Source organism: Mytilus edulis, chromosome 2 (assembly GCF_963676685.1).
Source record: "Mytilus edulis chromosome 2, xbMytEdul2.2, whole genome shotgun sequence".
Lineage (NCBI taxonomy): Eukaryota > Metazoa > Mollusca > Bivalvia > Mytilida > Mytilidae > Mytilus > Mytilus edulis.
This window is the reverse complement of record NC_092345.1, coordinates 48493572-48520482: the sequence shown is the minus strand read 5'-3', so window position 1 is coordinate 48520482 and position 26911 is coordinate 48493572. Positions and strand designations below refer to the sequence as shown.

Sequence of the window (26911 nt, the reverse complement as noted above, 5' to 3'; positions counted from 1 at the left end):
TATGTACGTGTATTTTTCCATTTCTTTTTATGAATATGTAGCAAAGATTAAGATTTTTCAGATTTCAGTTTTACAAGCTTCTTATGCAATTTTCAAAGTAAAAATGGAACATAAAATATTGTGCATTTGAATTTCTAATATGACGTTCTTGAAATGCTTTGATTACAAATCCGAAGTAAAATTCGAATATATTCATATGTCAGCCAAAAATATATTTATATTTATAGTAATTTTTCTGTAAAATGAACGATGGTTTTTTTTTATTAACGACACGATAAGTATTTTTAAGAATATCAAATTGTTTCATGGCCCTTTGTCTTTGAAATTTTGTTTCGTATGACGTCCGTTCTAGTCGCTTTAAATATATTTAAAAAAAATCAGAATAGGCAGAAAAATTTGGAAGCAAATATTATTTATTTTCTTATTCTTTCGTGTCTCCTTGATCTTCAATATTTCTTTTTAATCCGTCAATTTTTGTCGATTTATTATTTTGTTAAATTGTATGAGCAGGAAAGGTCACAATTTACTATTTGTTGTCGAGTATTTATGTTCCCCTTTTAGAATTGAGGAACGACTTTAGATTAAACTAATCTTTCACGTGCGTCATACATATGATAAAACATGGTATTGTTTCGACCTTGGCGTAAGCTGAGTCCAGGAACCAGGTGGAATCTAACTTAGAATATTATAATCGGTCATCGAAATTGAACAAAATATTCAGGTTAAATAAAGCAACTTTACTATATCGCTGTGTGAAAGTCATAAATCGATTGAGAGAAAACAAATCCGGGTTACAAACTTAAACCAATCGAAACACAAATGCAAAATTAAGTAAAAGAAGAGAAATTAAACAGCGTATTTCCATTATTCTAGCATTTTCCTATCGTTTATGATATGAAAAATTCCGACGAGTGAAAATATTTTACATTTTAATTTATCAACTGATGGACTTTTTCCGTCAAGGGGACCAACAACCACAACCATAAATAACATCATGATAATGAAAAAATAAGAAATTGATGCATACATGTAGCTAGGTTTTTTTCATTTAGGTACTTTGAATGAAGCATCCATCTGCTCTCCAAAGCGTATATCGTTTTAAATGTTTGGTTGTTTTTATTGAGCTTGGATGGTTTTGTAAACATATTTTGGAACGAGAGTCAGCATTCCTTTTAGAAGCATGTATGCTAAACTTAAAGCTTATGTCTTCCTGAATTTTGCATCAAGCTATTTTTTGCGGAATAGTCTTAAGCAAAACAATAGGAAAATTGCAATTTTCGATTATAATGAATAATACTCAAAAGTTGTTACTATGTTGATCACGCCAAGTCTTTGAGGTTGATTTGAAGAAACAATTGGGTAAGCATTGTTAGCTTCATACTTTAACTTACATATCATTGAGAGCCGGTTGCATTACTTTTCTTTGTGACAAAGAGAGATAACTCCAATTTTGATGTCATATTCATTTAACCGGATTGAAATGACAGACGGTTGTTGTTTCTGAATTAAGGGTCTAATGTTAAAGACCAACTCAGTAACTTCTAAAGATGGACGTGCCAACGCATGACGTAAGCTTAATTGATCGGTGGAATCTGTGTCACAGAAATATTTTCACTTTGTACTTAATGAAGTGTTGAAGATTTGAAGAATCATGTTGAAGGCATCTGTTCAGGTAGTTAGGTATGTATGTTCTCATATTCTAATACACAATAATCGCGACGGCTTCTTATCTTTAAAATCAATAAGATAATGTCTGTATATGTTTCTCAATTTTTTCTGAGATTTACGTGAAGAAAACGCAAGTGAAACGTTTCAAACGATTTGAAGGATCGTGGTGAATGTATCTGTTCAGGTGAGTAGTTAATACTCTAATATTTGATTATACAACTATCATGACGGCTTCTTACTATACATTTCTTAATTTTCCCTAACTTTACGTTACAAAACACAAGTAACAAAACTTCATCTGTGTAAAGATTTTATTAATAAAGTTCGTATTTTATATATAAATATATATTAATGTAAATATAATATCTAAAGCATGGACATGTAAATAAAGAATTTGTCATTCGGTGGTACTATTTACTATGAAATGAATTTTTCTATTTACAGAGACACACGTTTTTAAAGCTACCTGGCTCCATTTATTGGGGTCTATCTATGTACTTCTGTCATAAGCATACAATGTTTTATTACCAATTGAATACAATATTGTTAAAAAAAATATTATATGATTCATAGTTTTATAGACAAAAAAGTTTTCTTGATTATAAAATGATTTTATTAGTAAAACGACATTATAATAATAAGTACTAAGCATGGAACTATGCTTATATAGTATACTTTCAATACTAGTTTCACTGAATGTTAGATGCACAGGCTGCACTTTCATGATATTCAAAAATAATTAAAATAATTGTCCATTAAGTAACACTATATTGTCGTCATTTGCTATCTAGGCGATGTCCTTTTTCGTCGTCCTGAAATAATAAAAAGAGGACGATATTTTAACAGCCATGTCTCTGTTGGCAGACATACATGTATCTGACTGTAAAGACCTATCCTGGTTTGACATTATGTTTACAGAGCCCTAATATCGCTGACGATATTTGGATCAGGTTAAATATAAGTACATTTTGCATGTTAACATTTATATCTGATCCAAAAAAACTTTTATTTTATTTCAATAAATATATCTAAGAGCAGACATAAATGTTGGTGATTGACCCCACAATAATCTAAGCCTTTGCATAGTCGAGCATTGAGGACCCTGTAATTTCGTTTTTTTTTCTTCGGAGAATGCGAATGCTTGTGGTTTGTGTGGTACGATCTTCTGTTTTATGTTGTTTTGGTATTGCTGTTATGCTAGATGGTAGAATTTCAATACGGTCACTTTTGTTTAACAACATAATACGAAGTCAGATTCGCGACGAACAAATGGTCTTCATTCAATACTTAAGTTTTTTTGTTTTTTTTTTTATCTTAAAAGTTATTTATAATACTTGTTAAAAGAAGTTTTGATAAAGTGAAAGGGTTTTATTAGAACAATTATTTTGTCCTCGATTTCCCATTGTTATGACAAGTGTTTAGTTAACTTTAGACGTATGTTAATTTTTTGATGAATTTGTATAAAATGTTTTTTGTTTTTGTTTTTCAAGTATCAAAAGCGTTAATTTCTTCACTTTACTAAGAATTTCATTAACAACACGATAGCCGTTTAAAAAGATCAAATTATAAAAAAAAAAATTGTAATATTTTCTATCTATTCGAAATAACCTTAAAATATGGATATTTGATGTCATTTCTGCAATGACAGAAAACAAATTATAACCATTCCTTAAATGTTTGGGTAAAAGCAATAGAATTGTAGCTAAAATTTTGCCATCTTGATCTATAGGCAGGGTGTACTTAAAAAATGATTTTCAAAATTGTGTTTAATACAACAATTGCATTAACTTCAAATAAGATAAACGAGTTATAAACGTCATCGACTGTCAAGTCAATGTTAATTTCTTCGATAAATGAAAACAAATGTAATATATTCTGGTCACCTGAGTGGAAGTACTCTAATGCCATGATGACAGCATACAAATATCAAAATGTACACATGTGGCCAAAATTGTCATTTTGTACTTGTGTTTGGTAAAAAAGATTAAGTAAAAGTCTCCTTCAAGAGACATTAAGCAATAGGAAATGTTCATCGATGAAGATTTTATGCTGAATTGCAGTTCTTTACATTCTTGATAATTTGTCATCTGGAGTAAAGTTGTGAAATATATATATATATATTATAGTTTATTAAAAGTGTTTCACAAGCTTCTAATGCAATTATCAAAGTAAATATGGAACATAAAATATTGTGCATTTGAATTTCTAATATGACGTTCTTGAAATGCTTTGATTACAAACCCGAAGTAAATTTCGAATATATTCATATGTCAGCCAAAAATATATTTATATTTATATTATTTTTTTCTGTAAAATGTACGATTGTTTTTGGGAAATTCTTTTGATCAGTATCGTCACCGACATTGTTTTATTTTTGATTTTCTCCGTCCCTATATTTCCACTATTATCAAAGTGATAAGTAAGTTTAAGACATATGTTATTTGATGGATTTTTATAATTATGTTTCTTGATATTGGTATTAAAGCACAACATGGTTCATTTATTCACTTTACAAAAACATGTTTATTAACGACACGATAAGTATTTTTAAGAATATCAAATTGTTTCATGGCCCTTTGTCTTTGAAATTTTGTTTCATATGACGTCCGTTCTAGTCGCTTTAAATATATGTTAAAAAATCGGAATAGGCAGAAAATTTTTAAGGCAAATATGATTTACTTTTTTATTCTTTCATGTCTCCTTGATCTTCAATATTTCTTTTTAATCCGTCAATTTTTGTAGATTTATTATTTTGTTAAATGGGATGAGCAGGAAAAAGGGTCACAATTCACTATTTGTATTCGAGTATTTATGTTACCTTTTTAGAATTGAGGAACGACTTTAGATTACGCTAATCTTTCACGTGTGTCATACATATAATTAAACATGGTATTGTTTCGACCTTGGTGTAAGCTGAGTCCAGGAACCAGGTGGAATCTAACTTAGAATGTTATAATCGGTCATCGAAATTGAACAAAATATTAGGGTTAAATAAAAGCAACTTCAGTATTTCGCTGTTTGAAAGTCATAAATCGATTGAGAGAAAACAAATCCGGGTTACAAACTTAAATCGAGCGAAACACAAACGCAAAATAAAGTAAAAGAAGCGAAATTAAACAGCGTATTTCTATTATTCTAGCATTTTCCTATCGTTTATGATATGACAAATTCCGACGAGTGAAAATATTTTACATTTTAATTTATCAACTTATGTCTTATGAACTTTCTCCGTCAAGGGGACCAACAAACACAACCATAAATAACATCATGATAATGAGAAAATAAGAAATTGAGGCATACATGTTGCTAGGTTTGTTTCATTTAGGTACTTTGAATGAAGCATCTATCTGCTCTCCAAAGCGTATATCATTAAATGTTTGGTTGTTATTATTGAGCACGTGGTTTTGTAAACATATTTTCGAACAAGAGTCAGCATTCCTTTTAGAAGCATGTATGCTAAACTTAAAGCTTATGTTTTCCTTTATTTTGCATAAAGCTATTTTTTTGCGGAATAGTCTTAAGCAAAACAATAGGAAAATTGCAATTTTCGATTATAATGAATAATATTCAAAAGTTGTTACTATGTTAATCAAGCCAAGTCTATGAGGTTGATTTGAAGAAACAATTGGGTAAGCATTGTTAGCTTCATACTTTAACTTACATATCCCTGAGAGCCGTTTGCATTACTTTTCTTTGTGGCAAAGAGAGATAACTCCAATTTTCCGTTGTTTACTCTCTATATGTATGTTGTAATATTCATTTAACCGGACGGAAATGACAGACGGTTGTTGTTTCTGAATTAAGGGTCTAATGTTAAAGATCAAGGGCCGGTAACAAGAAGCATTATTATGTCTTACGAACGTCTAAAGGGCGTCTTAAGATTAAAGAGTGTAACAAGACCCAACCTCAGACCTATCTTAGATGATTGACAGCCCTTAATGTTTTCAAAAAATGCATGATTTAAGAACGATTCTTACGTCTACCTTAAAGCGATCTTACTAATTCCGGTAACACAAAATCATTCTTAAATTTTGGTTAGTTATTAAGTGTTCTTAAAACAAACTTAGCAACTTAGGGGTGTACCAAGAACAATTCCCAATAGCTTCACTTGATATTTTTTGTAAGTGTGGTCCCGACTACTCTTAGCTGTACATTCACTTGCTAATAATAAAACAAGTTGCTTTAAAAAAGTTAATACGTGAACCTTCGAACTCTTTTATTCTAAATATTAATTCATCTGAATGAACATTATATATATATCAGTGTTTTCTTGGCCATGTGTGTGGAGGATGGTAGTTTTTCTTTATTGTAAATCATTACAATTTTAGTCTATCGAAAGAAGTGTTAAATATAAAGCAAGGAGAAATTTGTGACCTTTCTCAATTTTAAACCAAGAATTCAAAATGGTAAAGATTAAATCATCACTTCTTGTATTTTACGGAAGTCATCATGAGTTGGTTGACCGTTATGGAACACCCGTTATACAGATGATATCGGATATGTTCATTATGTCGTAACTACAGTCCCATTCCTTTTTCACGAATGTGATCTAACGAATTAGACAAATTACCGGCTTCGTAATATAATGAGCAAAACGATGGGTGCCACAAGTGGAGTAGGATCTGCTTACCCTTCCGGATCATCTGAAATCATTCCCAGTTTTTAGTGGGCTTCGTGTTGCTGTTATACACCTATTTTTGACATTTTTGCCTATTGTGTCTGTTTTGTTTACGCATTGTTATCAATATAATGGAATTTGATAAGACATACAAGTGAGAGGTTCAGTTCTGTAAACCAGGTTCGTGCAATCCATCATTTTTTTACGCTTTGAAAATGCCTGTACCAAAAGTCAGGAATATGACAAGTGTCGGCCATTCGTTTGATGTGTTTTATCATTTGATAGGGACTTTACCTCGGAGTCGAGTATTTTTTTACTTTATTTTTGTAAGAAGGCTTTCAAAATGTGAAAAAAAATATTGTTTAAAGTGAAAAAATATAGGAAGATGTGGTATGAGTGCCAATGAGACAACTCTCCATCGAAATAACAATTTATGAAAGTAAACCATTATAATGGTGATTTGACCGAAATGAAAGTAGGACAGAAAAAATAAGCCTTCGTCATTTATACAATATTCAAATCCTACAATTGGCCTGGTGAATAATAGGGCACTAAAATGAAAAAGCAGTGATGGATTGTCCTGAGACAAGCATATTTTTATTAAAATAATAATGGTCTATAAGCAGTTAAATTTAATTTCATGTTTGAAGCGGTGCAATTTTTTTAATTCAATTTTACTTTTATCAAAAAAGGGGAAGAATAATGGTGGTCTGAGGCCAGTATTCTTTTCCTTAGGTTAAATGGGTAGTTGATTGTTATGTGCATTTTATCGTTCATTAAAACGTTTTTATGATTCATTTAAGGTGATTCTAATTTCTTTGCGAGGAACCAAAGACGGAGACGCCAGAAAAGTATTAAGAACTCGTAACTTGAAAACTATTACGATGCAACTTAAGGGGGAAATAAGACCGATCTACGAACAACCTCAGGGAGCTTTGATTTACACTCTTTGAATGATCTTAGAATTATCTTATCTTCCCCTTAATTCAATACTTACGACCTCTCTTAATAAAATTTCTTGTTACCGGCCCCAGGTCAGTAACTTCTAAAGATGGATGTGCCAATTCATGACGCAAGCTTACTTGATCGATGGAGTCTGTGTCACAGAAATATTTTCACTTTGTACTTAATAAAGTGTTTTTCGAAAAGACATCTATATTTTTTTATTTCAACACTGTTGTAAAAAATTATATAGTTTATTTAAATAAACGTGCCAACATTTTATTTTCCAAAGAAAAATATCTATACATTTATTAATTATTTCATTAAGAATGAAAGAAAGTTGGTAAGGGGTTAACCAGGGGGGAATAAAACGACCTTTTATTTGTTTTGAAAGTAATAATACGCATTGGTATATATTGTAGATTTTCGTTTTTGTTCTGATGTTTTTGGTTTCTTTTCAATGAATGAGTTTTGATTCTCTAATTGGTAAATTCTGCCTCTATTTTCTTCCCTTTTGTACCTTTGCAAACAATGTTCGATAGTTCTAGTTCCCATGTGTCGTTAATCACTAGTCTAAACTTCAAGCTATGAAAACTCTGAACGAAAGATTTGAAGAATCACGTTGAAGGCATCTGTTAGGTATGTATGTTCTCATATTCCAATATATAATAATCGCGATGGCTATATATCTTTAAAATCAATAAGATAATGTCTGTATACGTTTCCTGAGGTGACGTGAACAAAACACAAGTGAAAATACTTCCTCTAATTTAATTAATGAGTTTGATTCTCCATCTGATAACCTCTGCTTCTTTTTTGTCCGCATTTGTCTCTGTTTCAAACGATTTGAAGGATCGTGGTGAATGTATCTGTTCAGGTGGGTAGGTAATACTCTCATATTTGATTATACAACTATCCCGACGGCTTCTTACTATACATTTCTTAATTTTCCCTAACTTTACGTTACAAAACACAAGTAACAAAACTTCATCTGTTTAAAGATTTTATTAATAAAGTTTGTATTTTATATATAAATATATTTTAATTTAAATATAATATCTAAAGCATGGACATGTAAATAAAGAATTTGTCATTCGGAGGTACCATTTACTATGAAATGAATTTTTCTATTTACAGAGACACACGTTTTTAAAGCTACCTGGCTCCATTTATTTGGGTCTATCTATGTACTTCTGACATTTAAGAAAACCAATATGACTTATAGTCATAATCATACAATGTATTATTACCCATTGAATACAATATTGTTCAATAAAAATCAAGTTTCAATATTATATGATTCATAGTTTTATAGACAAAATGGCCAGTTTTCTTGATTATAAAAATGATTTTATTAGTAAAACGAAATTATAATAATAAGTACTAAGCATGGAACTATGCTTATATAGTATACTTTCAATACTAGTTTCACCGAATGTTAGATGCACAGGCTGAACTTTCATAATATTCAAAAATAATTAAAATAGCTGTCCATTAAGTAACACTATATTGTCGTCATTTGCTATCTAGGCGATGTTCTTTTTCGTCGTCCTGAAATAATAAAAGAGGACGATATTTTACACACCATGTCTCAGTTGGCATACATACAACATGTATCTGACTGTAAAGACCTATCCTGGTTTGACATTATGTTTACAGAGCCCTAATATCGCTGACGATATTTGGATAAGGTTAAAAATTAGTATGTTAACATTATAACTGACCTAGTTACAAAAACAAATCTTTTATTTTATTTCCACAAATATATAAGAGTAGACATAAATGTTGGTGATTGACCCCACAATATTCTATGCCTTTGCATAGTCAAGCATTGAGGACCCTGTATTTTCGTTTTTTTTCTCTCCGGAGAATGCGAATGCTTGTGGTTTGTGTGGTACATTCTTCTGTTTTATGCTGTTTTGGCATTGCTGTTATGCTAGATGGTAGAATTTCAATACGGTCACTTTTGTTTAACAACATAATACGAAGTCAGATTCGCGACGAACAAATGGTCTGCATTCAATACTTAAGTTGTTTTTTTTTTTTTTTTTTTATCTTAAAAGTTATTTAAAATACTTGTTAAACGAAGTTTTGATAAAGTTAAAGAGTTTTATTAGAACAATTATTTTGCCCTCGATTTCCCATTGTTATGACAATTGTTAAGTTAACTTTAGACGTAGGTTAATTTTTTGATGAATTTGTATAAAATGTTTCTGGTTTTTGGTTTTCAAGCACCAAAAGGAAATGGGTAGAAAAGGTCACAATCTATTAAATTGTTGTTCTATTTTTTATTTTCCCCTTTAAGAATTAAGGAACGATTAAGATTGCGCTAATCTTTCACGTGCGTCATACATTTGTACGTGTCAGTAAACATGGTATTATTTCGACCTAGGCGTCCTACGTGTCATTAAACATGGTATTATTTCGACCGTGGCGTCAACTGAGTCAATGAACCAGGTGTGAATAGACTTAGAATATTATAATTGGTCTTTGAAGTTGAACAAACTGTTAAGGTTAACAACATGAAAAAATAAAGTAAAAATAAGTAGAAATAAATTAGCGTGATTCCAGTGTCCAATCAGCACTTGTATTTAAAGTTTTTTCATAGCGTGTGTTTCCTAAATTTTATAGACAAATAGTTGTTGTTTCTGAATTTAAGGTGCCTAATGTTAAAAAACAAGTCAGTAACTTTTAAAGATGGGCATGCCAAATCATGACTCAAGTTTAATCGACCGATACGGAATAGGTGTCACAGAAATATTTTCACGTTGTACTGAATAAAAGATATTTAGAAACGACATATATATTTCCAATTTGAAAACGTCGTTGTAAAAAACATATATTTTAAATATAATTTACATGAACATGCACGCAATTTTTTTTTAAATCAGGAAAAGAAGGCAAAAATATTTTTCCATACACATTTAATTTAAAAAAAAAATGTTCATTTAAAATGAATAAATTTAGTACTGTGGTAACCTGTTGTAAGAAAACATCTTTTAAGTTGTTTTGAATGTAATAATACGCATTGGTATATACATTGAAATACTTTTGGATGGTTTTTTTTAGTCCAAGCATGGAAGTATTAGAGTAAAGTACTACAACGGATTAAGGTTATCAAAGGAGAATGTTATTATTTTCTTTACCGTAAAAGACCCCAATTAGTAACATGATTAAATCAGCATTGTGTATCTATCTAAAAATTTGTTTTCGGTTATATATATATTATCTAGTTTAACAGTATTTTATTTAAATGAATAAAATTGGAATGGTGTACAGGCAAAGCCTATGGAAGCACTCTCCGTATTAATGGATATATAGTCTATCAAGTATTATAGATGCACTGTAAAAAAAAAATCCTTTTAGTGGCGATTATTCAAAGTGACTGCATGGGTGAATCAATCCGATATTCTAGTACCAATAATCAGATGTTAGATATATTAATATTGGAAACATCAGCTGCCAGAGAAAACATGAGGCTTTTTGTCGAGTAGTAATTATAGTTCAAAAGTTCAAATTTTATAATGCGATCATTATGACAAAAATCTGTTACAAGATTTGTCTGGTTGTGGAATGCATTTGTCTTATTAATGAGTAAACTTTAGTTGTTAGTTAGTTCACTAATAGTCTAGAAGTGGACTCACTATGTTTTGGTCAAACTTATCAACGTCATGGCAAATTGTATGATGTCGATGATGTCAAAGTATCTGACGTCAAAAAGCATTGATAAGCAATTCCACGAAGAGCCGAACGAGCAAAACAGACAGGGGAAACAACAAAAAATATATAAATCGTCTTAGATCAACGTGAGTTATTAGCAATGGTAAAATTTTTGTATTCTTGTCTTTCATTTTTGCTAATGTGCTTTTGGTATATGCCTTTTGTGTGTTTTTGTTACATATATGTTGTTTTAAAGTTAAAATTTTAACACAATGTTGACTGCTGTACTCCTACTTTAAAAAATTCGTATCATGTCTGTTTGTTTTGATCACACATCGTTGTCAATATGATGAAATTTTATGTGAATATCATACAAGTCAGAGGTTTTGTTATCTATAAAACCAGGTTTAATCCACCATTATCTACCAAGTGAGGAACATGACAGTTGTTATACATTTGTTTGATGTGTTTGAGCTTTTATTACGGACTTTGAGTTTTGAATTTTCCTCGGAGTTCAGTATTTTGTTATTTTTCTTTCTACCATCCCCGATCACTAGAAAGGATCCTAGAGTGATTTTTAACTGAATCACCTTGTGTGAGTTATCTTTTTTTTCCTTAAAATCAGATACTTACTTGTTTTAACATTTGTTTCGGATTGACTTGGATATTTTTTTTCCTGGCCCTGATATTCTTCAGGTTGAGGAAAATCTTTAACATCGTGGAACAGGAAACGTGTTTCTAAATCTGAAATAAAGAATATGTTTGATGGAAATTAGTAGATATAATTAATTTTTTCTTAAATGTTTGATTATCAATCGCCTATGATAACTTTTTTCCGTAGAATTCCACGTCTTTGTCTGATATGTTACCAAATATTATAAGTTTGTTTATAATATTATACAGGTGTAGGAATGACTTTAAACTAGCTTTTGTGGATAATTGTCTCATTGGCAATCACACGATATATCCTTATTTCTATAAACCTTTTTGCATGGTTTGTAATTGAATGTTTTTCCGCACATAGGTAATTCAGCAATTTAACTTTTTTTATATAATTACATACATCAGCAAGTATATTCATTTCCGGCTGTTTAGACGATTATCAATGAAACATCATGTTGAGGAGTATTTCAGTAAAAATGATTGTAAATGCAGAAATCTTAATCTGTTTGATTTTGCTGGCTTTGTTATTCGAGTTTTTGTATCAGGGGGGTTCTCGACTATATAATGGCGAGTTAAGTAGCTTCTATTGGTCAGTCATTCAGATATTCTCTGAAACAGAAATCTTAAAATGTTTCGAAAATTTTCGATATTACCTTCAGTTACTATGTAGTTATCTATGTCTTTGACACCTCTATTGATATACTACCACGTGCTATTATATATTCAAACAATCAAAGTTCATGTGTAGATTGAAAAAAATAAAAATAAAAATGAAGACTAGATTACATTAGAAAATCGATTCATACTGGAACCTTTTTGCCTTTTTGCCGAAAGATATGCGGTCCCTCTATGGATATGCTACCATGTGACATTGTATATTTTAACAATCAAAGTTCATGTGTAGATCTAGTTCGAGATAACTCTGACTTCCAACGGCTGTTTTGCCAGACAAGCTGGGGTCGTTGGATGTCAGAGCTCGTTCAATATCAAAACGTGGATATTTGCCCGTCCAAAATGGATGAGCTGTTTCGTTGCTTCTTGGACCGACTGACGGCCTTAAGCTTGGTTTTATATAAATCGGGTCTCAATTTGTTCATTATTCATTTATCTCTTCATTTATGTAAGTTTCATCTACCTGCTACCCTATATTCTAAAAAATTCAGACAGTTTTCACAGCGACCCATCGATTCAGACATTTTAACTTTTATTTTCAAATGGACGTCAAGTTACGAGATACTTCGCGGCCTCGAGACTGAAGTATGCATATATTTATGCTAATTTCGGGATTTCTTCACCTCCTTAATAGATTGGTATTGAACATTGAGTAGCCAACCATGATAACAATCGGAAGCACTCGGACATTTAGCTTACTTGCACCGTAAATGAACCAGGTGTTAGGTTATGTATTCATATTGACTCCAATAATCCATTGCTCCTTACTTTTTCTTGTTGATCACATGACAATCTTTCAAAATGAAAGTTGAAATGCCGTTAAAAGGTGCATTTCCCTAAGCCACATATTTGTGTCAGTGATCTCGGGTACACGTGTTGCTTTTCTTTTTTTATATAATATTTTTTAAATATGTTTGTTTATGACTCTCTATGTATATATTATTTCAAGAGTTTCTGTCAAAATCTGAATTTCAAGTTGTTCAAGTTGGGACGGTATATTATTTTGCAATATGTGTGATTTTACATTTGATAAGTATACCAATCAACGTGCAGTGAACCAGCTAACGTTGGCAACACTATAGAATTACGTTTAATTAAAATCGCATAGAATGTTTCTATTCTTTTTATCTGATTTATAGATTGTACTTGTATCTTTAACAATTTAATTCAATATAAGGAGATGTGGTATGATGCCAATAAGACAACTATCCACTTAGTTCAAATGAAGAAGTTGTAAGAAATCATAGGCTAAGTATTATTTTTTTTATTAAATATGTAAAGCAATGATTTGCATTGTTTGCAATGAGTTATTTTCTTATAGTTAATACGATAACTTTGCACAAAAATGCATATGAGTTGGAACAAAGTGTTGAATAGTTTGGCTGCTTAAACATTTAAGGAATGACTGTAATATTTTTTCTGTCTATGAAGAAATAACATAAAAAATTTGGTGCACACTGAATAACGCGCGTAGCCACATTTTTTATGTTATTTCGAATAGACAGAAAAAATATTAGTCATTTCTTATAATTTTATTCTAAATTCCATTTTAAACCGTAGAAAACCATGAAAAAAGTTGATGACGTCACGGTCACATGACTAAATTATGTCTATGGGCTGATAACAAAATAACGAAGACGCGTTACATCCAAAATTAAATTATTTGTAAATGTAAAATAGTGCTGCATTTTGTTCAGTTGTATGTACACGTATCTCGTTTTCAGTACTTTTAAATATGAAAACTGATTTCAACCGACATTTCCTCATGTATACAAAAGGGAAATTTTATCAATATCGCTTCAAACAGCTACACAGGATTGGTCACTGCCTTAACCAAAAAGGTTTTTTCTACTATTGATATTGTAAAATGAGAGCTTCGAAAAATTCATTTACACATGATAAGTGGGCTGACTATTGTATGAAACATGTATTTTATCACCATCACAGTTATCGACTTTTAACATAAGTTCCTGCTAGACTACGAGTTATCGAGACATACCTATAGAATTAGTTGTGTTCCTTTCAGAACAAATATTGTTTCTTTTTCATATTTCATTTCATTTTTATATGGAATAAAGAGAAATAACCCTTGTTCAGAAGCAAATAGTAAGGTCTTTAGTTTAAATCTATTATGGATTATCAGTTTTTGTTCTCTCTCCTAGTCATCCACGTCTACTTTTGATAAATTTTAACACTTAGAAAGGTATTAATATAGTTTACGTTAAATTATAATCTAAATAATGACATTTACATCCACAAATACAGATTTCGTTTAGCAAATAAAAACGAACGAGGGTTATGATCTCCCTTTTTTTCCGTACAAAAATGAAATGAAAAAATATAAAAACAACATTCATAATATTTGTATTAAAAGGAACAAAACAAACTATGTAAGCATGTCTCTTAGGCGGAACAAATATACATTTCCTGTATAGAAGTTGACGGGTTTTGGTTTGTGAATGAAAATAGCTATATGATCTTTAAAATCACTATCAAAGGAAGTTGAACAATTGCAGATATTATCCTTTAACCTATATATAATACTTAATCAGTAAAAAAAATCTTATAACACAAAATTTTGAAAAATTAAAACCAAACCCATTACTCATAAATAAACAATTACATTACATACATGTTTCATAATAATACGTTATTTTGATTGGCTAACAGCAATCTCGCGTCATACTAAAACAAACCTTTCTCATTTAAGAATTAAATGCTTCTTTTTGTAAATTTATTGAGTGTAAAAGCGTTTACCGAAGTACATTTTGAAATGTACTTCGGAAGCGCTTCATTCTTAAAGTGTAAGCACTCTTATTTAGAGTTGTAAAAGGGTTGACTGTGTTCACATGTTTTGAAATGTACTTCGGTCAACGTTTTTTACCCCAACTAATTAAAAAAAAGCATTCAATTTTTAAATAAATACTTTCTTTCAACATATGAATCAGAAACTTTCCAAATATCGGAGAAGATATAAACATGTCCCGTAATGTTGACTATTATGAATATAACCGAATTGAAAGTTTCATGAACTATACATAGGTGCTTGAGGACAGGATCCAGTTATGAGCCCCCCCCCTAGTCCGTCCCCCTTATTATCATACATCTTAGATATTTCAATATATATCACTTATTTGTATCATATATATACTAATATACCATATTTTTAATCTTAGTATGCATGTTTACTATCAACGTAAATCTCGACTACAGACTATGGGGGGCTCATAACAGGATCATGTCCTAAAGCACCTATGGAACTATATGTAATGTTTACCTGGTGTAGGTGAACCATGGCTGCGTGAAACACTTGACTTCCTAGCTGGTAACTTAGGTGGAAGTTCTAACGCGTTAGGTACTAAATGCGGTGATCTAGTTCGTACATTTCCATTAGCTGTCTGTTTAGGTGATGATCTGATATTTGGTGGAATTTGAGGCATTGTCTGATTGGTTGGTTGAATAGGCGCTTTAGTCTCATTGGTTGGTGGTGGTGGTAACGGTCGTTTTTGAGACTCAGTTGTTGATGACTCATTTGGCACTGGAGGTAATCCACGGCGTAAAGTCGAAACACTATTATGTTCATTTGGTGTTACGGGACTGCCCACGTATCTGTCCTCCGCAGGGGGCGGAGGTAAAGGACGTTTATTTAAAGTTTGTACACCTGTGTTTAACGAGTTTGGTACTGCAACTCGGCGAGGGGTTTGACTCACATGATTGTTCGGAGAACTGTTAACATTTTGTTCCGGAGGTGGCGGTAAGGCTCGATTTTTAAGTGAAGGTTGTTGTTTTGTCAAATGCGAAGGACTGTTAGGTGTTTCTGGTAAAGGTCTCCCTCTCTGTGATGGAACTCGGGCTGGTAGCTTAGGAGCTGACATAATGTCTAACACCATAATGAGGCTACATCATAATAATACTTTCCACTGAAAATATAAAACAAAAATGAAAGAAGAAATTAGAATACTTCTATTTTTGTATTTCTGCTAAATAGAAGACATCAGTATTTTTTTACGCTTACCAATAACAAGTTAGCAAATGAAAATTTCAATTATTCTTCTTAAAAGTTTCATATGGGAAGTATTGGTCTATGTATCTGAAAAATGTAATATATAATATATATCATCATATACAGAGCAAAGAATTGTATTTAACTCATAAAGCATCTATATACCGTTGCAAAACGTAGCAAAGTCAAAAGAACAGTTTGAAAAAAATACAAACAAAAACAATACTAATCCCAATGAACAATAGCGAAATGAACAAAACAAAAGACTTATACCTTTGATGTTAGCAGACCCTATATGATTTTTCAAGGGGTTAGAAATAATAAAAAATCAAATTATTATATAACATTAAAAAAAATAAAAAAAATGATAGAAAATAGAATAAAAGAGCGGCAAAAATAGTCCTTACAAACGCATTCCTAGCAAAACTAATTCGATTTAAATTGATTCTTTAAGTATAATCTGACCCATACTGCAAAAAGGTTCAATAAATAAAAAAAAACATTACTGATTTAATAAAAGTTTACTAAAATCTGAGGTATTCTCTTGTAAGACAGCAATTCAACAACCCAACAATAGAACAGTTACAGGTCAACGTGTAGTTTTCAACTATGTATCAATACCAAATATAAAAGCCCTCTTGTCTGAAAAAAATTTATTCAGTTAGAATAAACAAATCCACCACCAACACAAAATATCAAAAGGACCAAAACCCTAGCACAATATCGACAACCACTCATGGACCATTTGTTAATTTTGTTTAGCTACACATTCAAATCAATGTAAAATGTAAATACATGAACTAATCTGTCAGTGAGACTGCAACCGGACACCAATAATTGAAATTATATTTATATTTAGCATTTGTTTAGGTCACCATCTGGTCTCTAACTTTAGACAAGCGCTTTAATCAGTAGGCAGCAAGCTCTCAGCAAGTATTAGATCGCCTTAACTGCATGTCAAGCTGTACAATTGGCCTGTTGACAAATTGATAATTTAAGTTATTGTATCGCATTATATATCCTTTAACCGGAAGATTAAAAAAATGCTTTCCTACTATATATAATAACTATATTGTATTTATTTTTCAACAATAGATGATATAAACTGTATCCAATCTACAATATGTACACACGAAACCCAAACGAAATTTTCTTACCGACCTATACGGATATCCTTGGATATCCTTGTAACTTGGCAGAATGCTTTTATCTGAATCCTAACAAAATCTCTTTATTTGAGGTAATATGAGTGGCGCTTTGTTTAAGCAGAGTTCGGATACCTTGTAGACATGTACAATGAATATTCAATCGCCATTTCACCGGTTCTGGAACAAAGTGGGGTTGTGCTGTTTGCAACTGAACAATCATATATTAAAATATATCTATAATACATGACCAAATTGAATGCAATCGACTTATCTAATATATAATTATACTTATTGTAGACTACTATATATTTTTTCGACTAAACCTCACACTCAAAAACATGTGTTAGTTATACAATTGTTTGTACAAGGTTTAGCACCTCATTTGTCATACATTTATTTATGCAAGTACATAGTAATATACAATATATATGTGCATTGTCGGAAAATATGAAATTTATTTGAACAAGTTAGAGAAATAGGACAAAGAACGAGTTTTTCCCCTGTTTCGTAGCAAGTTTAAATAAATTTCATGTTACCAACAATGTACATATATTGTTTAATTATGCAATTTACACCCTTCATTTGAAGCATTGTGTACTTGTTTAAATCCCTTAAGTTGTCTCTGATTTTCACAGAAATCGACATAATTTTAACACAGTGTACAAAGAGGACCCCAAAATGAACAGTTATTTTTTTTTATATAAATAAGGCCGTTAGCTTTCTCGTTTGAATTGTTTTACATTGTCATTTCGGGGCCTTTTATAGCTGACGATGCGGTATGGGCTTTGCTCATTGTTGAAGGTCGTACGGTAACCTATAGTTGTTATTTCTGTGTCATTTTGGTCTCTTGTGAAGAGTTGTTTCATTTTGCAATCATACCACATCTTCTTTTTTATAGTCAAGCAAATAAATTTCACATGACGGCTTGATCGACCTGAAAGCGTATAACAGGAGACCTAATTTATACAAGTGCATTTAGAGACACAATTATTTGTGTACCTGTGATATGTACAATAGTTGATTGCTGCAGGATAAAGATAAATATATTAACTTCTGTCTCGTAGAAAGATTAATCTGTTCGTACTCATGAAGTTTGTCAGGATTTATTATGATAAATACAAAACTAAGCTGAAGCTAAAGGGACTTGTATTTCAAAACACGATTTGGGGGAGTTCTAGTATACAAAACTGTAAAACAACCACCACTCAATCAATTACGCATCTTTTAATAGAATTGTTAAAAAATAAAAGTTTAAAATCTGCCGCTTTTATAAATGATTAAAACTGCATTTATATGAAACTCAGTACAACTGTACGCATTGTATTGGATACGTAGATATTTTGTCTACACAGAACAGATTAATACTTTAATATAGTCTATTACATAATACATAACTCACGTCAACATACACAGGTGAAACTAGTCCTTTATGAATAAAAAACTCCTTTTTGTTCATCTTTGAAGTAGAATGTTTACTTAGTTTTGTTTTATCTGATTCATTAAAATCTGATTTTTTCCGCGGTTACTTATTTCAATAGTTATATAAATTAAAAAAATAGTATTAATAATAATAAGAATGGTTAAATTTTCAAAAGCAGTTATAAAATTTACGTTACAAATAGGCTTTTTTGGGTTCCTTTATAGCTTGCTGTTCGGTGTGAACCAAGGCTCCGTGTTGAACGCCGTACATTGACCTATAATGGTTTACTTTTATAAATTGTGACTTGGATGGAGAGTTGTCTCATTAGCACTCATACCACATCTTCCTATATCTATATAAAAGCCTCAGTGATTAATTGAATATTTTCATTAAATTAAAACAGGCATTTATCTGGTTTGATACGATCTTCTAATGTTGTGATTAGACAATACTTGTACTCTAGCAAAAACAGTGTGCTCGATTAAGCAGCGTCAGTTTCAAACGTTTTCTAACTGTTCCATGTCATAGAACAAACATCTAAGTACCACCGTTCGAATCATCAAAACACCGGATGAAAAGAGTTTTGCGTTTTGTTTTCATAGCAACAAGAAATTTTCTTAATAAAAAGGTTTTCAATATAAATTTCTTTCCAACATCATTATCTTTATTACATTCCATAATGAAATGTTATTCATCCTCTACTTTACCTGCTATAAAACTAGTAACCTCTCTTTCAATATCATAACTTTTAGGGGTTTCAATATTGAGACATTTTGCAGTTACTGTTACACATTTCCAAATATATGATATGATTCATACTGTATAGTCTGGTAACAAAAGGGCGCGAATTTATTTATTTATTAGTTTAATCTATGATATCCTTCAAATTTTTCCTCACTTTTTCTTTTATTCATAATATTTTTTTTATATTTGTCACTCAAATTATTTCAAATATCTTATTGTAAAAACAAGTTATTAAGTGCTCAAAAAGGCGCAAACCAGGACCGACTGTGCGAGGGTTGTATAGCAAGTCAAGGTTGTTAAACACTGCCGTCATCATCACCGACATGCAAATTTGTGAAACAATTCAAACGTCAAAACTTATGGTCTGCTGTTTTAACAAAACCATTTACGAAAACGAATATGACAGACATGAACAAACGATAACCATTACTCTACATATAGTTACATGTGGCTGAGACTACTATTATAGTAGTCTCAGCATGTGGATATAATGATTGTTCTTTCGAGACTCATTGAAAAAGACCTACATTTCACTCACAGAATTCAACGTTACCAACATGATGAGGTAAATAAAACTATACAGCTTGACATGTAAAAGAGACTCCCAGTTCAAGACTGCAATGCTCTCATGAACCTAACATACGGCTTTATTGTGTGCATTTTGACAGCTAATTATGTGTATTCTAATTTTGCCTTGTCGTCAAACAGTTTTAACAGAACGACATGTTTTAACCTCGCAAACAAAGTTTGGAATGGTATATAGGAGCCACCTTGTCCGTCTATCAGTGCGTCTCCTGTGCAATACTGTTGTACCATGGAACTGAGGTTGACCAATTTTAGTATGATGAAGTATCATGGACTAGGGGGTGTAATACTTTTAAAAGTCAGGTCACTCTGACCTTGACCTTGACATTTGATAACTTTTGAACTGTAACATCACATAGAACATGCGAGACAAGCTATGTTAATGTAATAGATTGATTGATTGTTGGTTACTTAACGTCCAGAGGCAAATATGTATGCATATTCAGGACAAACTAATGTAATATGAAAAGAATAGATACGGATAATAATTATTGATCCATGACCCAAAATCACGACACGCAGACTATTTTGTTTTAATGAAAACATAAGATGTTATTTGAAAGATGAGCCAGTATTATATACGCTTTGTCAGATACATTCACTGCAAAAGCTAGGCTATTACGGAGATGGCTATACTAGTTAGTATTGTCTTAACTTATGGTATAATTCTAAAGTAAAGAGAAAATCGTCCTGTTAAAAGGAAGTTTAAAAGTTTTTGTTTTTCTCATTTTTGTTCTGTATAAAAATAGATTGAACTTAGTTAATAATGAAAGTTTACAATGAATACAAAAGAATATAAAACCGTAACAGTTATCTATTATATTTCGACAGTTCTTGTCTTCATATTTATAAATAAAACTAGATTGTTTACTTTTACTAAGTCCATAATGGAGAGCTAATTGTTTGCCTCATATGTAAAACATAAATAAACCCTTTAAGCATGTATTGAAACATTAAATTTGAAAACGTTTGGTAGTTTTACTTGTGTTTTCATTAAAATTATAATGTGGAATTTAAAATTAAACTGATATAAATTTCATACAACCTAGACTTGTTTCATTTGAAAAGTCTAGAACTATGGTGGTTTACAAGAATTTCCAACACGAATTATTAACTTAAAGACTGTAAGTACAAAAAACATATCAATAATGGCTAAGAAAGGATAAGAAATAAAAGAAAAAGATCAACAGACAAACAACAGTTCACAAAACTAAAGACTGATCAACACGAATCCCAGCAAAACCGGGGGGTGCGGGGGGGGGGGGGGGGGGAGGGGAGGGGGTATACGTTGCTCCAAAAAGGGGGTAAAAAAATCCTGCTCCACATGTGGCGCCTGTCATGTTGCTTATTAAGTCTAATTCGATAGATCACATACAGGGAAAAGGGGAGGAATTGTAGTTAAGATAATTAGAACATATCCGTTGTCATCTGTGCAACAGATATTACATAACAGTCTACCAACTCGTGGTGGCGTTCGTAAAGGTTACAAAAGGATGATTTAATTCACCACTTGGAACTCTTAGTTTAAATCATCTATCAAGGAGGTCATGATAGTAAATACCAGCTCTGGAAAGTGAAATTTAATGATTCTCTCCGAGCACTACGGCGTCCTTTACCATGTCAAAAAACCGGACAGCCACAAAATACACCTATAGTGTTGAAAGTGGCGTTTAACACCAATCAATCAATAATTTAAAGGAGAAAAAATATCAAATGTAAGAGTATTGTAAAATAGACATATTAATACAAGTCACATCTAAATATATAAAAATCGAAGCTATTTCTTCATTTTACTTTCATGGTCCATTTAATTAAATTCAAAGTTATCAATTAATTTTTACCCGGTTTGAAACCTGTACTTTTTATTGTTTACTTACATGAAAAAGGAAATAAATATTATCCCTTCCTTTTGTAATAACTAAGTGTGTATACACTGGATAACTGGAAAATGTATATAAAATGTTGTATCTCAAGTGTATGTGACACATTTCCTGATCATAAACCTGACAATATTTATTGTTTATCATATAATTGGTAATATGTCTATGATCAGGCACTTATAATAGTGAGGTCATACATTGTTATTTCTGAAAATGTCCCTATGCAACACATAAGTGTAAACTATAACTGTTTATATATACTCTCATGTCATATATCTTGTAAAATTCAATATATTTATGGTATCATTATTATCATAAGATAGATGTAAAAAAAAATATGCATGTATATAGTTTAATTAAATCTATATAGAAAATGAAAATAAAGAAAGACATGTCAATCACGGACCCTTAATGGAATGTTGCAAGGGATCTTAAAAGTGCAGATAACACTACGAGGTATCGGGTTAAATGTATAAATTCATACCAATGCAAACTGCACAGCGTTTATATGTATTTATACATCCAATACACTCCCTCAAAACGTCTCGTTCTGCCAGACAATTGAAATATTTGAGACCAGGCACATTTATACTACATACATACACAGATACTTTACTTTATCACGTTAGTTCAAAATTTGAACTACACGTATAATGCTTTCAATTTGGTTTATGTACACATGTGTGTTTTTTAAATTTATATTTGAATACATACTGTATGGAAATATTATATCAGCACACGTTGTTTTTTTTTTTGGACCTTATGAATCAAATACTATTGACATATCAAATCGGAATATTCTGTTTGAATTAACGATTACATTATGTTTTCGATTTTTCTTGATTAGAAACCGAAAGTATCTTATTAATAAATTGAAACCAAAGGGAAATGTCCTTAATCTGAAACCTTGAAAGTCAAATCGGACGATCAATATAATATCAACACATTTACTTTTGAGCTATATACGTTATGCACGAGAGCAAAATTTGTCTTAAATTGTTTTTTTCGTAGTCTTTAAAAATTATGCTTTTAAATTTTTCTGATGTATTACTTGCAGATTTAATAAGTGACCCATACTTTAAAATTAAAAGCCCACAACACCGACTAAATAGTGCTTTGCTTTTTGGTTGTAGAGTAAAACACTTATGATTGACAGCAAGCACCCTTGACATACTAACTTTTGACTTGGGTCAGGCGCATATAGAATGTGGTGGGGTTAGACAAGTTTGTGAGGGCTCAACCTGAGACAGTTGTGGAACAGCACAACATAAATCCAAATTTTAAAACTCAGTTTGAAATGGCAGGGTTCATCAGATCGGAACATTGCATATACCCAACTTACATAAAACCAAAAGACCCATAGTACCAATCTAACATAGATGAGACAACTATCCATCCAAGTCATAAATTGTTAATTTAAAAGAAACTATTATAGGTGAAGGTACGGTTTTCAGCACAAAGCCTTGGCTTACACTGAACAGCAAGATATAAAGGGACCTACACATGACTAGCGTAAAACCATTCAAACAGGAAAACCAACGGTCTAATCTACAAAAAAACGAGAAATACTTATGAATCACATCAACAAACTACAACCACTGAACATCAGGTTCTTGACTTAAGACAGGTGTAAATAAATGCAGCAGGTTTAAACATTTTGATAGGTACCAAACTTCACCCCTATATTATGTATTATATCTTGATATATTTTTCTCGGTTGTTTTTTTGTGTACTATTGTTTACTTTATCTTTAAGCCATGGCGTTGTCAGTTTATTTCATAGTCTGAATGGTATCTTTCGTCTCTCTTTCACCAAATGTCACTAGAGTTTTCACTATACTGACTGATAAATAACAAACATAGGTAAAATATAGATAAGCCATGAATAAAAAAAGGAAACTGAACTAAAACCTTAAGAACCATAAAACACGTTTGGCTGTTTATTGCCATATATATGTCCATTGCCAACTATTTCATGAACGTTCAAGACTTTGAATAAGTTAACAAATATCTCTTTTTTTATCACTAAGTTGGAGAAACCATGTAGAGTGAATCGAAATATACTGATTTTTGTGGAATTTTTCGATTTGCACTAGGTAAAGACTTATTGACATAAAACTCTTTTTGACAAGTCCTGTTTCTCTGCGAAAGTTTAACGCGAATTTGGCCATATTATAATTAATTTCATTGACATTATCTCTGAAAAAACGTTTTACTGAATGTTTAACCTCACTATCAGTAAACACATTCATAACAAAGTTATATACACTGTTGGCCTTGCGTCAAACACCAATCCAAATCCTCTAACGTATAAGTATTTTTGATATAAATGTTTAATCACTTTGATACACGTAGATAACATAAATTGAATCATTTACACACTATACAGCGTACTTTAAATGGTAAAATATTCAAGGGTATACTTAACACTCGGTTTAACATATTTATAGTTTTTAAAACATCTCCATAAATAGATAATGTTTTGTTGGAAATATTCAACAAAAAGAAACAAAAAAAGTATTCATCAACGTTGATGTATGGTATTATTATATAATATTTCCCATTTGTTTTTGTTTGTACTTAGTAGTGAAATGAGTAAATGATTAATACAGTAGACTTGACAAAGCTTAGACACAAGAAATAAAACCATACATATATGTACTAATAGTCTGACCGTGACCTACAATAACTTTCTATAAAAAGTCATAGATGTTAACATTTAATGAAAGTATGTATAAAGTATTGAGCCAACTATTTGTTATCTTAAAAAAAGGAACCATTTAACAATGAAAAAAATATGTATATACATGTACTTACAATTGTCCACTTTTAAGATTCAGAATATATAACTATGGCCAGCTTTCATTTCATTATTAATAGTAATTCATTTGTCTGAATAATTACATACATATCAGTTTTTGTACTAGCATAGGTAAGGACGAACAAGGAAGTTAAAATTTTATGGGGTAACCAAAGGGGTAAATTTTATATTAACGTACAGTGAATCACATTTAAAGATTCCATATGCAATTTAATCTCTGGTTACTAGTTCGTGACACTACCCGTCTTCAAGGATGTTTGGACAAAAAGGGAGAGTCTTGCATTTCTTATGTACGGAGTTTTCTTGTATTTAATTCAAATGTTTTTTCTTCTTCAAATCAAGTAGGCGAAAACCTGGTTTTTAAGAATAATAGATTTCCTATAATGTGATTTAAATATTATAATAAATAATTTTATATATTCAGCGTGAACCAGGAAATAAGACTATTTCTCAAATCCCTAATTCATTTTTACGTTTTTTTAGACGTTTAATACACTCTTGTCGTCTGTCAACCAGTTACAGGAATTATTTGATTCCCATTATCATTATCATTTTTCAAGTTCTTTGGTTTAGCAACAGTTGTTTTTAAATGTGTATAGGACGTGACACAAAACCTGCACTAAACTTAATTTAACGTCACCGCAATACCAGACCTACTGCGAACGATTTGTAAATTTCGCTAAGTCAAACAGAAGAACCTCTTCAGCGCCATTGGTTTTAGTGCGGGATTGGTGAAATCCAAGCGACCATATCTATATCCCATAGTCAATCCTTGTGGTTTTTAAAATGTTAGGGTTGATTGCAAAAAAAAAACTCCACATAGGATCGCCGAAGGTGACAGCATCATGCCCAAAACAAGACAAATGGGGTGCCTATTATTGCTTACATCTACTCCATTTTAACTTTGATGGATAGTTGTCTCATGTGGTCTCATTTGCTATCATACCACATCTCCGTATTTTTTTTTATAATGAATAATTTGTATTCAGACAACACTACATAAATACATAAATACCCCCTTCCCCCCCCCCCCCCCCCCCCCCAAAAAAAAACCCAGACCAAAAACAAACAAAACAAACTGACAAAAACAAACTTCTAAATGGATTTGGATTGAATTCATGTGATACGGTTAATGGTCTACCAGTAACTTTAATTTCAATACGCTGGCTAGTGACGCCAGATTTTAAGGCTTCATACATTACAGTTTGCAAATGATTTTAGATCAGTCTAAACCAAATTTTATACCAAAATCATAAACAATCAGTACATATAAAATTGTTGTATATCGAAAATAGCTATTATATAATAAAATGAAATAATTAATCATTACATAATTTCAGCTATTAATTAGAAAAGTATTATTATTATTTAATTTGAATGAACAAAGAATTATTTCATTCTTTTTGATAAAAAAAAACACCCCAACAAACACAGCAAAAATAGTATAAAATAGCAATATACAAATAGGAAACGTAAAGCATCAGATTCTTATTAACATATAACATTAGAATTACAACACTCTGCACCTAACAGCTAGTTAATCAAATAGCGTAAAACAAGGAAAAACCGAGGGTTATAGCAACAATAGGTCATTGAACGGCATTCAAGACCGAATCAGCCAATACCGTTTAGTCAGCTATAAAAGGTCCCGACATAACAATATGTGAAACAATATTCATTAAAACAAATCATGAGCCTTTTTTATGACAAAATTATTAACAAAAAAACAAATATCAGAGACAGGAAGACGTGAGCAGACGACAACCAGAGAAATACAGAATATGGTAGGGTTAATCGTGTATGTCTTTTCTTATTAATAAAATGATATGTGGCATAAACACACCTAACATTAGTTTCTTTCTTTTGCACTGGCGTCCGACGTCTATTATTATTAAAAGTGATAACTAAAGATGTGTTTGCACATGTATAATTATGATTAAATATGACATATTATGCACTTCAAATAAAAACTTCGTTACCAAACAACTACTAAACTTTTAATTGCTATTGCCAGATCTTTTTAAAACTTTGAGTTGACTTTAAGAGCAGCAATTTTATAAACAATGAATTATGAAATAGTTTGATACA

The 26911-nt window shown here is 31.2% G+C and overlaps 2 protein-coding genes across 4 annotated transcripts in view; both read right to left on the bottom strand.

Annotated features, from left to right (window-relative positions):
- The window catches only part of LOC139512328 (F-box/LRR-repeat protein 6-like), a 188685-nt gene extending 169379 nt beyond the window's left edge, over positions 1-19306 (bottom strand). Inside the window, exon 1 of the mRNA XM_071299851.1 lies at positions 19290-19306. The gene's annotated coding sequence lies outside the window, so the exon portion shown is untranslated. The remainder of the gene's footprint in view (positions 1-19289) is intronic.
- LOC139512329 (WAS/WASL-interacting protein family member 1-like) lies at positions 2259-24946 on the bottom strand. Of its 3 annotated transcripts, none has more exons than XM_071299857.1 (4): positions 24820-24946; positions 15501-16143; positions 11522-11632; positions 2259-2480 (listed from the first exon to the last, which is right to left on the bottom strand). In XM_071299857.1, the coding sequence occupies exons 2-4, from the start codon at positions 16111-16113 to the stop codon at positions 2452-2454; spliced, it is 753 nt and encodes a 250-aa protein (XP_071155958.1). In that variant the 5' UTR covers positions 16114-16143; positions 24820-24946; the 3' UTR covers positions 2259-2451. The 3 variants fall into 3 exon arrangements, with proteins under 3 accessions (XP_071155958.1, XP_071155956.1, XP_071155957.1); XM_071299855.1 differs by lacking the exon at positions 2259-2480 and adding an exon at positions 8219-8779; XM_071299856.1 differs by lacking the exons at positions 2259-2480; positions 24820-24946 and adding exons at positions 8219-8779; positions 22001-22100.
- Between the last annotated feature and the right edge of the window lie 1965 nt (positions 24947-26911).

Excerpts from the sequence above, each read along its gene's own strand:
- LOC139512329 (XM_071299857.1), bottom strand. The coding sequence starts at position 16,113 with ATGGTGTTAGACATTATGTCAGCTCCTAAGCTACCAGCCCGAGTTCCA. Across the intron at positions 11,633-15,500 it reads CCATGGTTCACCTACACCAG|ATTTAGAAACACGTTTCCTG; the intron begins GTAAACATTACA and ends TCTTTATTTCAG. Across the intron at positions 2,481-11,521 it reads CGAAACAAATGTTAAAACAA|GACGACGAAAAAGGACATCG; the intron begins GTAAGTATCTGA and ends TTATTATTTCAG.